The following is a 13,826-nucleotide window of genomic DNA, read 5'->3' as shown; positions in this document are numbered from 1 at the left end:
ACCAACAATTACAAATATCAATACTGTATTTATCAGCAGCAGCAACAGCCAGAAAAACATGATGTCATTAATTCAACACATACTATCAAGAAATCTCAAGCTACAACAAGAATAAAGCAATATAAAAATATTTATCAGATGAAAACTAATCAGGAGACAGAGGAAAAACCTATGGAATCAATCCCATACACACTGACCAAGGAGTAAGTCCCATGGAAGTGTATGGGGCTTTTTCTGAGTAAACATGTACAGGGCTGTGGTGTAACACAGAACTAAAATACAACACAAACAAATTCATATACAAATTTATTTCACCAAGGAGGCTGTATCAAGTGGGGAGGAGGCTTCCTTCAAACCACCGGTCTTCCTTCAAATCACAACATGCATAGCCCCTTGATACTGTATTCCTTTTGTCTCTCTCCTAGGGTTGCCAGACTCAATAGAGTACAGGACAGCATTTTAGGTTGCCTATTGAGATGTATGCATGCTGTAGTTAGGATTCTTCTGAGCTATCAAACTAGCAAGGATGAGAAAAAACAAAGCAACTAAGATGTCACTTTGTAAAGATGAAGTTGTATGCCAGGATTTGTGCATAACTGTCACTGCCCCACAAGACTTTTACTGGTCAAGGTGCCGATACACCCTAATGTTAACTCTATGTGGCTTGCAAATGGAAGAAAATGAATTAAGTTTATCTTCCTGGCTACTCTGTGCTGAATCTTACAAACCATAAGCAATCAGGTGAGTAGCTATAAGCCTATCCTTATGTAAGATTGAATACAGTGGTACCTCTACTTATGAATTTAATGCGTTCCAAACACACATTCGTAAGTCGGGGAAAAATTGTAAGTCGAATCCCATAGGAATGCATTGGTAGAAAAAATTTGTGAGTCGAAGCAACCCTATCTAAAAATTCGTAAGTAGAAAAAATCCTATCTAAACCGCATCTAAGATGGCAGACGGAGCTCCATTCGTAAGTAGAAACATTCGTAAGTAGAGTTATTCATAAGTAGAGGTACCACTGTACAAGACTTTACACTATAGAACATTTCAGTTGTGCCTTCTTAAATTTTACAGTAAGCTAATTATTTATTTACTATCTTCCTTTAACAGAAGATAGGCGTGTATCTGAAGAAGTGTGCATGCACACGAAAGCTCATACCAAAATAAAAACTTAGTTGGTCTTTAAGGTGCTACTGAAGGAATTTTTTAATTTTCCTTTAACAGAGATATTTATTCAGACAACCACCCTTCTAGTGCATAAATCATTTTATCCCTTTTACAGGTGGGGTAACTAAGCACAATAACAATCTTGGCCAGAAAAAGTTACAACCAAACTGCGTCCTAACTTATCACGATTTAGAGATGCAGGAATCAGGTAAACAAATATATTAAATAAATGATAACAAACACACCCTGCCTCAACATCCAGCCATCCCAATTCCCTAGCATGGCATAGACTTCAATAACTCCCTGCTCCTTGTACAAATGTCATTCAATCTTACTAGACCGCATTCATTTAAACTAAAAAAAAAACCCTAACAACAACCCTCCATACTGCCATAGTCAGCTGCTGGAATATCATGAGAAACTATTTCTTTGCTGTTGAAACCCTCCCCCACCCCCCACCCCGCGCCTAAAAATACTTAACAAACCAACTATATCCTACATATAGTTCCACCTGTGCATCCGAAGGGGCTGTTTTTTCACTCATCTTGTTAACATATTCAGTGGATGAGTGGGCACAGATACACGGCTTGGGGGATTTCTTTCAAATATGTGGTTTATGAATATCCAAGTAAATAAATAATATTGGGTCTAATAACACTTCTTCACTGGAATTATGTAGAACAGAAGTAAATAATGTGATGCCCTCCAGAGCCCGTTGGACTATAAATCATTCTAGACTAGGGGTCGGCAACCTAAGGCCCATGGGCCACAAGCAGTCCATGGGGGTCGTTTAACCGGCCCATGGACCCCCGCCGCCCGCTTGGTCGACTCCTGCAGCCAATGGGAAGCTGTGCACGCCTCCCCCCGCGCTGGAAATAGCGTTTGCGCATGAGTGCATGGATGGCATGCACATACTCCAGGCCCACCATGGCGTCTGCGGTGCCGTGAACCAGCCCAAGCCACGAAACCTTTGCCGACCCATTCTAGACCAATGATCACTCTGGCTAGGCTGACAGGAGCTGTAGTTCAACAACATTTTGGGACACAGTGAGAATCCATTATGTTAAACATTAGGAAGAACTTCCTGACAGTAAGAGCTGTTTGGCAGTGGAATTTGCTACCAAGGAGTGTGGTGGAGTCTCCTTCTTTGGAGGTCTTTAAGCAGAGGCTTGACAGCCATCTGTCAGGAATGCTTTGATGGTGTTTCCTGCTTGGCAGGGGGTTGGACTGGATGGCCCTTGTGGTCTCTTCCAACTCTATGATTCTATGATTCTACCTTTCCCCTTGTCCTTCACTTATCCCCAGAGACAGGGCAGGGCCTTCATGTATCAAGTGTCCCATCCATTTCATCAACAACTTTATTTCTGCATGTATGAGCCTTGCTACACCCTGTCTTCCTGTCATCAAAAGTGATCTAATGGCTGGAGTTTGGGGTAGCACTGCATTAAGGATGTGCTTCTTCATAATAATAATAATAACAATAATAATAATTTATTTATACCCTGCCCAACTGGCTGGGTTTCCCCAGCCACTCTGGGCGGCTTACAACATATCTAAAGACATAATAAAAACATCAATCCTTAAAAACTTCCCTAAACAGGGCTGCCTTCAGAGGTCTTCTAAAAGTCTGGTAGTTGTTTATTTCCTTGACATCTGAAGGGAGGCCGTTCCACAGGGAGGGCGCCAATACTGAGAAGGCCCTCTGTAATTTCACTTCTCGCAGTGAGGGAACCAGCAGACGACCCTTGAAGGAGGACCTCAGTGCCCAGGCTGAGCGATGCGGGTGGAGATGCTCCTTCAGGTATATTGGGGCCAAGGCCATTTAGGGCTTTAAAGGTCAGCACCAACACTTTGAATTATGCTTAGAAATTTCCTGAGAGCCAATGAAGATCATTCTAGACTAGGGGTCGGCATGTTATATGGTCCCAGCGGCCACTCCCAGTAACCAATCTAGCTGTTGCATTCTGGATTAGTTGTAGTTTCCAAGTCACCTTCAAATGTAGCCCCTCACAGGGCACATTAAAGTAGTCCAAGCAGGAGATAACCAGGGCACGCACCAATTGGGCGAGAGAGTCTGCGGGCAGGTAGGGTACCAGATGGAGCTAGCAGACAGCTGCCCTGGACACAAAATTGACCTGCGCCTCCATTGACAGCTGTGAGTCCAAAATGACACCCAGGCTGTGTACCTGGTCTTTCAGGGGCACAGTTACCCCGTTCAGGACCAGGGAGTCCCCAACACCCACCCACCCCCTGTCCCCCACGAACAGTACTTCTGTCTTGTCAAGATTCAACCTCAATCTGTTAGCCACCATCCACCTGCCAACTGCCTCCAGACACTCACACAGGACCTTTAGTGCCCTCACTGGTTCTGATTTGAAGGAAAGGTAGAGCTAGGTATCATCTGCATACCGGTGGACACCCAGGCCAAACCCCTTAATGATTTCTCCCAGCAGCTCCATGTAGATGTTAAAAGGCATGGGGGAGAGGACGGAGCCCTAAGGCACCCCACAAGTGAGAGCCCAGGGGTCTGAACACTCATCCCCCAACACCACTTTCTGGACACGTCCCAGGAGGAAGGAGTGGAACCACTGCATAACAGTGCCCCCAGCTCCTCTAGACAGTTCAAAAGGATGTCATGGTCAACGGTATCAAAGGCCACTGAGAGATCCAGCAGAACTAGGCAACAGCTTATACCTCTGTCCCTAACCTGCCAGAGATCATCGACCAGGACAACCAAGGCAGTTTCAGTCCCATGATGAGGCCTGAATCCCGACTGGAAGGGATCCAAATGGTCCACATCCTCCAAGCGTGCCAGGGCTTGTTCAGCGACCACCCGCTCAATCACCTTGCCCAAGAATGGAAGATTTGAGACTGGGCGATAGTTGGCCATATTGGCCGGGTCTAAATATGTTTTTTTAGAAGCGGTTTAATAATCACCTCTTTCAGCAGGTCTGGGAAGGCTTCTAGTTTTAATCACAGTGCTGCTTCTACAAATTGTTTCCAAGATCAGAAAGTGTGGGGATGGAGAGGAGGCTTATACCTCCAGAGAATCTGATGGTGTTGGCTGAATCACTCAAACCACATAACAAAGTTTAGCTGATGCTAAACTTACTATAGGTAGTAGTAGTAAATAAATAAAATAGCAAATAAAGTAGTAAATAAATTCTTAGAAAACAAAAGCATGCAAGAGGCTTTGGGCCATTCACCTGATATATGAAAAAAACAGATTTTTTTTTTCTGGAAGCAATATGCAAATATCTATTCAAGATATTAACAGCACAGTATGAGCCATATTTACTCAAAAGTAAGTCCTATTGAATTCACTGGGATCTACTTCCAGCTAAGTGAGGTTAGGATGGCAACCTTAGTAAATAAGCAAGGATTTATTTAAACTGAATTGTTTTAGGTTAATGTTTCCTTTTAAACAAAATTTGCTATGTGGATTATAATAAAAGAAAAACAAACTGTAAAGATAAAAGAGACATCAAAAAGAACTGGCTCCTAGTCAAAGAATCACAAATTCAACACGGGGCATAACAGTTGGATTTTAATTTCAAAGCAAAGTAAATTCAATCCCAATATTTCGTGACACACACACACACACACACACACCCACACACACCGTTTTTACACAGTAGGAACTTCAGTGGGCTACACAGCAAACTCACAAAATTGAAACAAACAGAAATCTTGAGTATCTAGAGGTCTGTGGTAGCTCTCTGAAAAGGATAAGCAAATATGTGATATGCTACTTGTTTCTCAATGCAATTGCAGAAATTACTAAAGGCAAGGGGGGAAACTCTTCAGGAAGAGATATCATTCCCACTTTGTTTCAAAAGGGTAAGCGCACCAACATTATTAGTTATTTAGTAAATTTATAAGACGCCCATTGGCATAAAACTCGCAGCTCCATGTACATTTTAGAACAGCAAAAACTAAGAGACATACAATAAAATCAATAAGAATTTGCAAAAGCATAAACTACAACCAATATAATCCATCAGAAACCATAAAACAACTACAGTACATCTTTGTGAATGCACTCAATCTACGAGATGCCACAACTAATGCCACCTGCCCAGGCATATTTCTGCATTAGAATCCTATAATTAAGAAGTTCCATATATTTCATAAAGGTAAACTCTCATGAGTGCATAAGAACCAACTTTATTTCATATATCTCTTACATGTGTCACTTCAAAGCATTATGTTCTTACTCCCCCCCAAAAAAGTCACTTCGCTGTATATCAGGGAATTAAATGTGTCTCAATAATTTTCTGATAGAGAACACAGTAAAACTGCAACTTAATTCTGAAGTAATCCAAAGGACATTCCTGAGATCACATAGATTTTCTTTATCACTTTACCTTGTGATGCAAGCGGCTGCAATTATCCATAGGTTTTTATGACACTTTCTATAAAATTGTCGCTCCTGATTCACTATATTATTACAGATAATTCACATAATGTGGTTACTTCTAAAGTCACACAGGGAGATGGAGAACAGGAATTTGCCTTATACAAAGTCAGGCCATTGCTCCATCTAGCCTGGTATTGTCCTTGGTGACTGGGACTAAATTTCCAGGGTTTCAGAGGAGTCTCTCCCAGCCCTCTCTGGAAATGTCAGGGATTGAATCTGGGACCTGGGAGGTGCTGCACCACTGAGCTTCAACCTTGTGGGTAGGAAGAGGAGAAAAGACGAGGTGTCATCCGAGTGACTTGGGCCTCCCAAGAATAAGGCAGTCCAAGGGATGCACATCAGTAACGGTTTATTAAAACCAAAATAGCCCTCCTCGGGCATCGTTTAATAGAGCCAATCTTCTAAGAAAGGGAGCACATGAGCTCTCCCCCATTGCCCTCTTACTTGGGAGGGTGAAGCTCTGAAGCAGGGAGATAGCTTCCCACTAATCCCCCATATATATTAGAACACTGGAAACAGTGATGGGGCAGACCTACCATGCTTGTTTCCCCGACTGCATGCCGCCCCCCCCCTCTGATGTAATGTAACACTGAAGAAAAAATCTAAAGGGCTAATATGCAACATATATGTAAGTAGATTTTATTAAAGACCTCTGTTTCCATACTCAACCCTACAAAAATCAACAAATCCTTCATACTATACAAATAAGAAAAGTCCCACAACCCAGACCTTTCCTGCTGCTTAGTTCCAATATCTGATCTATTTAATTTCTGCCAATTTACAGCCACACCTATTTTATTGCACTGTGGTTTTTTTATTAATGTGGGGGTTTTTTTGTACACTGCCTCAACAATGTTATGAGAAGCTATGTTAAAAGTATCTTAATAAATAAACAAACAACCCCCTCCTAAAGGCAGAAAGGGAAGGGAATTTGTCATGGGGTGAGGACACATTTCAAAGTCTCAGGGCAATCACTGTGGTTGACCTCAACTAAAACACTGAAGTAGAACCTGATCTGAAGACTGCAGATGGCACAGAGAAACAAAATATCTGCGTTGTGAGCCTCAGGCTGTCTAGTTTTAAGAGTTAAAACCAGGCCTCGGTCCTGTACACCTGAAGGAGCATCTCCACCCCCATCATTCTGCCCGGACACTAAGGTCCAGTGCCGAGGGCCTTCTGCGGTTCCCTCGCTGTGACAAGTGAGGTTACAGGGAACCAGGCGGAGGGTCTTCTCAGTAGTGGTGCCTGCCCTGTGGAATGCCCTCCCATCAGATGTCAAGGCCATAAGCAACTATTTTACTTTTAAAAGACAACTGAAGGCGGCCCTGTTTAGGGAAGTTTTTAATGTTTGATGCTGTATTGTTTTTAATATTCGGTTGGAAGCCTCCCAGAGTGGCTGGGGAAACCCAGCCAGATGGGCAGGGTATAAATAAATAAATAAATAAATAAATAAATAAATAAATAAATAAATAAATAAATAGACTACAAATTGGGCTAGGAAACAAGCAGAAAGCCAGTGCAACTGGTACAGCACAGGCTGACCAACCACTCATCTCCCAAATTTCATTAGGAGACAGACAGCATTATTATTCACCAGCTGTAGTTTCTCATCAAAAGCAGTTCCTAATCTTCCAACATGCCACCTTCAGTGCAACTCTAATAACTTCAGTCTACCAAGTTAATGATTCCCGCTACAACCCTATCAAATCTCATTGTCCATATCCATAAATATTGCCTATTATCTAGTGTCAAGGTATAAAAGTGTTATTTGCTGAATTGCTAGTAAGGAATCTCTCATAGGAGAGGGAAAAAACACATTCATGTGACACCAGAATCCACCAATGCACTTTAAAACAATCAACCAACACGTAAACCTGTGGCTTATTTTAGTTGTAAGAACTATTTTCTGAACAAGTTCTTTTCAAAAATTGTCCCAGTACCTTAACAACTCTTTTTGGAAGAAGTGATCATATTTTAAGTTAGTTTATGAACAAGGAATGAAAATGCATATAAATGAAAACAGAACAAGGAATGAAAATGCATATGAATGAAAACAGAAGTTCAAGGCACATCCATCATGCATCAAGTGTGAAATAATTTCTGATCTAAATCAGGCACTGACATCAACTTCCATACCATTTTTGTAGGTAATCAAGTGCTTCCAAACGAGCACCGATCTCAAATGTGATCCCAGGACGATTTGGAGGCTTTCTGCTCATCTTGACAGCTTCTACTCCTCTCTCCTCTTAGCTATAGAAAGAAAAAGAAATAAAAGGTGTTATTGCCACAGAAAATATTGTTTAAGATGATATTCCTGTATTTGTCCTGTAGACAGTTGGGTTGCAGTCAAAAAAGCAGCAAATCAAACACTAAAAGCATATGCATGTTTACTCAAATGTCCTGATGAAGATAACGACGCTTACACTAAGGTGAGTGGGTGACAGATTGCAGTCTTAACCCAAAAAACTGTAGTACTGATTAGTTCCTAAAGTATGATGGTTAGTGATAGGGCAATCATGTAATTCTCACTTAACTAGTGTATTTCTTAAAGCAGGAAACCATGTGAGTTAACACTATAGTGTTATTACGGTATCTTTATCAATTCAGAAAACTGAATGCAGAACACAAACCTCGCCTGCTTAGGGGGCCTCAGAACTTTCCAATGCTTGCTATCTACTGCATATACAATCCCATACACATTAATCCAGCTTCCTTCAGTAGCACCTTAAAGACCAACTAAGTTTTTATTTTGGTATGAGCTTTCGTGTGCATGCACACTTCTTCAGATACTTATCTGAAGAAGTGTGCATGCACACGAAAGCTCATACCAAAATAAAAACTTAGTTGGTCTTTAAGGTGCTACTGAAGGAATTTTTTTATTTTACTTCGATCCAGACCAACACGGCTACCTACCTGTAACCATTAATCCAGCTTGCCACAGAAAGGGTTCCCGTGGCAGAAGGTTGCACTTAACTCAACAGACCGGGCAAAATGTACTGTATTTTCCAGCGACTGGGCGGAATAAGACGACTAGGCGTTTAAGACGACCCCCAACTTTTCCAGTTAAAATATAGAGTTTGGGATATACTCGCCGTATAAGAAATTTCACCCGGCGTATAAGACGACCCCCAACTTTTGAGAAGATTTTCCTGGGTTAAAAAGTAGTCTTATACGCAGGAAAATACAGTACAGTATGTATCTCTGAGCAAGATCTTTCACTGAACTGTTACTGTGTCAATGGCTTAGGTGGAATGGTGCAAGCACTCAGAAGGTCGTAGTCCTCCGAGTCCACCACAGGAGATCCTGTAGGAACTTGGATTCAGAGGGTCCAGCATAACAATCAGCAGAACCCAGTTTTCCTGGGAACCCAAACTCTACCATGCATTACCATGGCAATCAGTGATCTCCAGGTCACAGTTGATACTAAGGGCAAAGACTTCTAGACACAAGGAACATAGGAAGTTGTCTTATACCAAATCAGAAATTTGCTCAATCTAGTTCACTATTGTATATATGGGCAGTGCTATCTAGGGTTTCAGAGAGGGAGCAGGAGCCAGGAATCGAACCTGGAACTTTCTGCATGCAAAAAAGTATCTTAACACTGAGCCATAATCCTTGTCCTCAAAAAAAGAAATAAAAGTCTACAGCCCCACTCTGTAGGGAATGTAACATTCTCACCCTTGCCTTGGCCTAAGCACTACAACAATTAAAACCATAGTCCCTACCAACTTGAACTTAAGTCCCAAACGTGCTTTAGAAAAAAGCAGTGTGTTTATAAATAAGCCCATATTTCAGACAATAGCTTTCTACGTAAGTCAATTTGTGCAAAAATCATCCTAGCTAGAAAGGAAACTCCACTGGTAAAAACACTCTTTAGGGATAAGTGAGAATGCATGCTTTAATTTTAATTTTTTTTAAATAGAGATCATCTTTCTAATAAACAACTCTTCCTTGTTTTACTCTGCCCAGTTTTTAATAACCCCCAATACCTCTCTGGCTGCAACCCCAATTGGATGTGACTAAATTCATGGCCACCTACACAGCCTCTGGCCAGATGAGATTTCCCACAAATATATATTTAGGGGGGGGGCAAAAACTTTTGGGGGTTCCAGAACTATCACAGCGACTTAACATTTATTTATTTTTAAAAAAACGAAAACCATCTTTAAGTTAAAAACGAAAAACAGCTTTTGACATAGTAGAACATGAGCGGTGCAGTGGGGCTTCCCTAAACAAAGAGTGGAATTCATTTAGGGCGAAAGGAGGGCAAAACTATCACATAAGGCACTTCGGGGCATGTGCAGAATGAAAGGGGGGACACACACACAAACGCAATTCTGTCTTTGCTCAGGGCGCTGTATTACCAAAGTACTCTCCGGTTACAGTAACCCTGCAACTTGCGCTCGCTTAACTCATGTGCATTGTATTCTTTATTGAGAAACTGGAAAGGGTCTGAGGGTGTCTCAGGGGAAAACCCAGTGCATTTTGACTGTAGGCGGCTTTTGGCACAACCCCCCGGGGAGCACCTCATTGCCTGCACTGATATCATGCCGCCTTTCTCTCCCAAGGAACTCAAGGCGGTCCTGCTCTCCGCTCCGTCCCCTCAACAACCCTGTGAGGTAGGCCGGGCTAACCACCCGCCCTCCTTCTCCCTCCAGCGGAAATTGCGGGTTCGAATCCCTCCGCGAGCCCCGAAGAGGCCGCTCCGCTCCCCCACGGCCTCCCTTGAGAGGCGGGGGGGGGCCTAGACGCCCCTCCGGGGCATGTCCCTGGCGCGGGCGCGGGCGAGGGGGAGCCCCTTCGTGAGGCACCGGTGGGCCTCTCTTCCCCTCCACCGGAGGCCGCAGCTGAGGCGGCGCTCCAGGGCCTGTCCGCCTGCGGGGCGGCTCCGGTCTGTCCTTACCCGCGGGCCGCTACCAGGCCCCGTCGGGGCAGCGCGGCGTCCCTTCTCGCTTCCCCCGGAGGGAAGGCCCTCAGCAGCAGCAGCAGCGCCGCCGCCTCCGACCCGTTTCTTCCTCCTCAGCGGGACCCATCGCCAGTCTTCTCCCGGCCCCGCCTCTCGCGTCCCAGAGACGGCGCGTCGCGTCACTGCTGCGCGACGCAAGGAGACGCCGTCTTCCCCTCCCCTTTCCGCCACCATCACGTGACGCCAACGCACCCACCCGACAGAGGGAGGGAAAGTGGAAAGAGCCAAAGCGGGCAGGTCACCGCACGCCGCGGAGGCGCTCTAGAACACTTCCGGCTGCCGATCGAAGGCAGGGTGGGCAAGTTTTGAAATGCGGGCATAGCCAGAGATGGCGTGGGGTTGCTGGTTTTGTTTTGTTTTGAATAAATGCCTGCGCAAGCGAACGGCACAAGGAGAGGGTGCCGGTGAGTGGCGGAGCTTTAGACGCTCCACTCAAGTAGAGGCGGTCGAGAGGAAACCAGGAGTGGCGGCTGCCCGCGCCGCGTTTCTCCTCTGTCCACTTTGGCCGTGACCTGGGAGCCCTCGTGCGGGGGCGTCGGATTACACGCCCTGGATGGGGTCCTACGTTGGATGCAGCCGAGGAGGGTTTGCAGGCAAGGGAGCTCCGCATTTGAAAGCGGCCGATTGCTTCTTTTCGCCTCTAAAAGTTTAAAGCGGCCAAAACACTTTCCCAAAGGTCCTGGAGCGCCTAAGCTTTAAAGAGGAGTTGTCATCATCGTTATTTTTATTATAGATTTGTTTATTGTTTATACCCCTTTTCCCAGACAGGGATTCAAGATGGCTTGCAGGTAAAAATAAACTGCTGAAAACATTGATAGAACTATGAGCATGCACACAATTAAACACTTTTAGAAACACACACGTATAATCTATTAAAACCACACCAATAATTACCGTGTTTCTCATATTATAAGTCATGTCTTATATTAATTTTTTCTTCAAAAAAACACGACATGGCTTATTTTTGAGGGATGTCTTATTTTTTAATAAAGTGCACGCGGGCGCTGTTTGCCGGGCTTGTCAAGCCCAGCAAACAGCGCCCGCCGATCTTCGGTGACAGGCGGGGGTGGGCGGAGAGCGGAGAACGATCTCCGCTTCCCCCCCACCCCCGCCTGTCACACAGCACAGGTCGGCGGGCGCTGTTTGCCGGGCTTGTCAAGCCCAGCTAGGAGCGCCCGCCGATCTTCGGTGACAGGCGGGGATGGGGGGAGAGCGGAGAACGATCTCCGCTTCCCCCCACCCCCGCCTGTCACACAGCAAAGGTCGGCGGGCGCTGTTTGCCGGGCTTGTCAAGCCCAGCTAGGAGCGCCCGCCGATCTTCGGTGACAGGCGGGGATGGGGGGAGAGCGGAGAACGATCTCCGCTTCTCCCCCACCCCCGCCTGTCACACAGCACAGGGCCGAAGATCGGCGGGCGCTGTTTGCCGGGCTTGTCAAGCCCAGCAAGGAGCGCCCGCCGATCTTTGGTGACAGGCGGGGGTGGGGGGAGAGCGGAGAACGATCTCCGCTTCTCCCCCACCCCCGCCTGTCACACAGCACAGGGCCGAAGATCGGCGGGCGCTGTTTGCCGGGCTTGTCAAGCCCAGCAAACAGCGCCCGCCGATCTTTGGTGACAGGCGGGGGTGGGGGGAGAGCGGAGCACGATCTCCACTTCCCCCCACCCCGCCCATCATACAGCACAGGGCCGAAGATCGGCGGGCGCTGTTTGCCGGGCTTGTCAAGCCCAGCAAACAGCGCCCGCCGATCTTCGGTGACAGGCGGGGGTGGGCGGAGAGCGGAGAACGATCTCCGCTTCCCCCCCACCCCCGCCTGTCACACAGCACAGGTCGGCGGGCGCTGTTTGCCGGGCTTGTCAAGCCCAGCTAGGAGCGCCCGCCGATCTTCGGTGACAGGCGGGGATGGGGGGAGAGCGGAGAACGATCTCCGCTTCTCCCCCACCCCCGCCTGTCACACAGCACAGGGCCGAAGATCGGCGGGCGCTGTTTGCCGGGCTTGTCAAGCCCAGCAAGGAGCGCCCGCCGATCTTTGGTGACAGGCGGGGGTGGGGGGAGAGCGGAGCACGATCTCCGCTTCCCCCCACCCCCGCCCGTCATACAGCACAGGGCCGAAGATCGGCGGGCGCTGTTTGCCGGGCTTGTCAAGCCCAGCAAGGAGCGCCCGCCGATCTTTGGTGACAGGCGGGGGTGGGGGGAGAGCGGAGCACGATCTCCGCTTCCCCACCCACCCCCGCCTGTCACACAGGACAGGTCCGAAGATCGGCGGGCGCTGTTTGCCGGGCTTGTCAAGCCCAGCAAGGAGCGCCCGCCGATCTTTGGTGACAGGCGGGGGTGGGGGGAGAGCGGAGAACGATCTCCGCTTCCCCCCCCGCCTGTCACACAGGACAGGTCCGAAGATCGGCGGGCGCTGTTTGCCGGGCTTGTCAAGCCCAGCAAACAGCGCCCGCCGATCTTTGGTGACAGGCGGGGGTGGGGGGAGAGCGGAGAACGATCTCCGCTTCCCCCCACCCCCGCCTGTCACACAGGACAGGTCCGAAGATCGGCGGGCGCTGTTTGCCGGGCTTGTCAAGCCCAGCAAACAGCGCCCGCCGATCTTCGGTGACAGGCGGGGGTGGGGGGAGAGCGGAGCATGATCTCCGCTTCCCCCCCCACCCCCGCCTGTCACACAGGACAGGTCCGAAGATCGGCGGGCGCTGTTTCCCGGGCTTGTCAAGCCCAGCAAGGAGCGCCCGCCGATCTTCGGCTCTGTCCCCCGATGCGCGACGGCTCGGGGAAGCAGGCAGGGAGCTCCTGCTGGGTCCCGCGCCTTCGCCTCTCGCTCGGTCGGGGCTACACGACATGGCTTATTTTCGGGGTATGTCTTATTTTTCACTAACCCTTAGAAATCCTGTCATGGCTTATTTTTTGGGGATGCCTTAAAATATGAGAAACACGGTACAATAAAAACAATGGCACCAGCCCTTCCATTAGAACCACCCTGAGATCTGATGAATTGTGGATTTACAAACTTAAATAGGTAATAAAGGTAAAGGATCCTTGGATGGTTATGTCTGGTCAAAGGTGAGTGTAAGGTGTGGTGCTCATCTCGCTTTTCAGGTCGAGGGAGCTGGCGTTTGTCCACAGGCAGCTTTCCAGGTCATGTGGCCACCATGACTTTTGGTGCAGCGGAACACTGTGACTAGGGGCAGAGTGCACGGAAATGCTGTTTACCTTCCCACTGCAGCGGTACCTATTTACTATATGCACTGCCGTGCTTTCGAACTGCTAGGTTGGCA

The 13,826-nt window shown here is 47.2% G+C and overlaps 1 protein-coding gene across 7 annotated transcripts in view; it reads right to left on the bottom strand.

The window, feature by feature from the left end:
• Nucleotides 1-10,667, bottom strand: part of PHF20L1 (PHD finger protein 20 like 1) — a 55,752-nt gene extending 45,085 nt beyond the window's left edge. For all 7 annotated transcript variants that reach the window (XM_088675909.1, XM_088675911.1, XM_088675910.1 and 4 more), the window contains exons 1-2: nt 10,494-10,667; nt 7,727-7,840 (exon numbers count right to left, since the gene is read on the bottom strand). Coding sequence is in view for 4 of the 7 variants with exons in the window: in XM_035124883.3 (XP_034980774.3) it covers nt 7,727-7,809 (83 nt within the window). In the remaining 3 variants the exon portion in view is untranslated. The remainder of the gene's footprint in view (nt 1-7,726; nt 7,841-10,493) is intronic.
• Nucleotides 10,668-13,826: the final 3,159 nt, after the last annotated feature.

This window comes from Zootoca vivipara, chromosome 8 (assembly GCF_965207765.1).
Source record: "Zootoca vivipara chromosome 8, rZooViv2.hap1.1, whole genome shotgun sequence".
Classification (NCBI taxonomy): Eukaryota; Metazoa; Chordata; class Lepidosauria; order Squamata; family Lacertidae; genus Zootoca; species Zootoca vivipara.
Note: the sequence above shows the minus strand (reverse complement) of the source record. Positions and strands in the feature narration are given on the sequence as shown.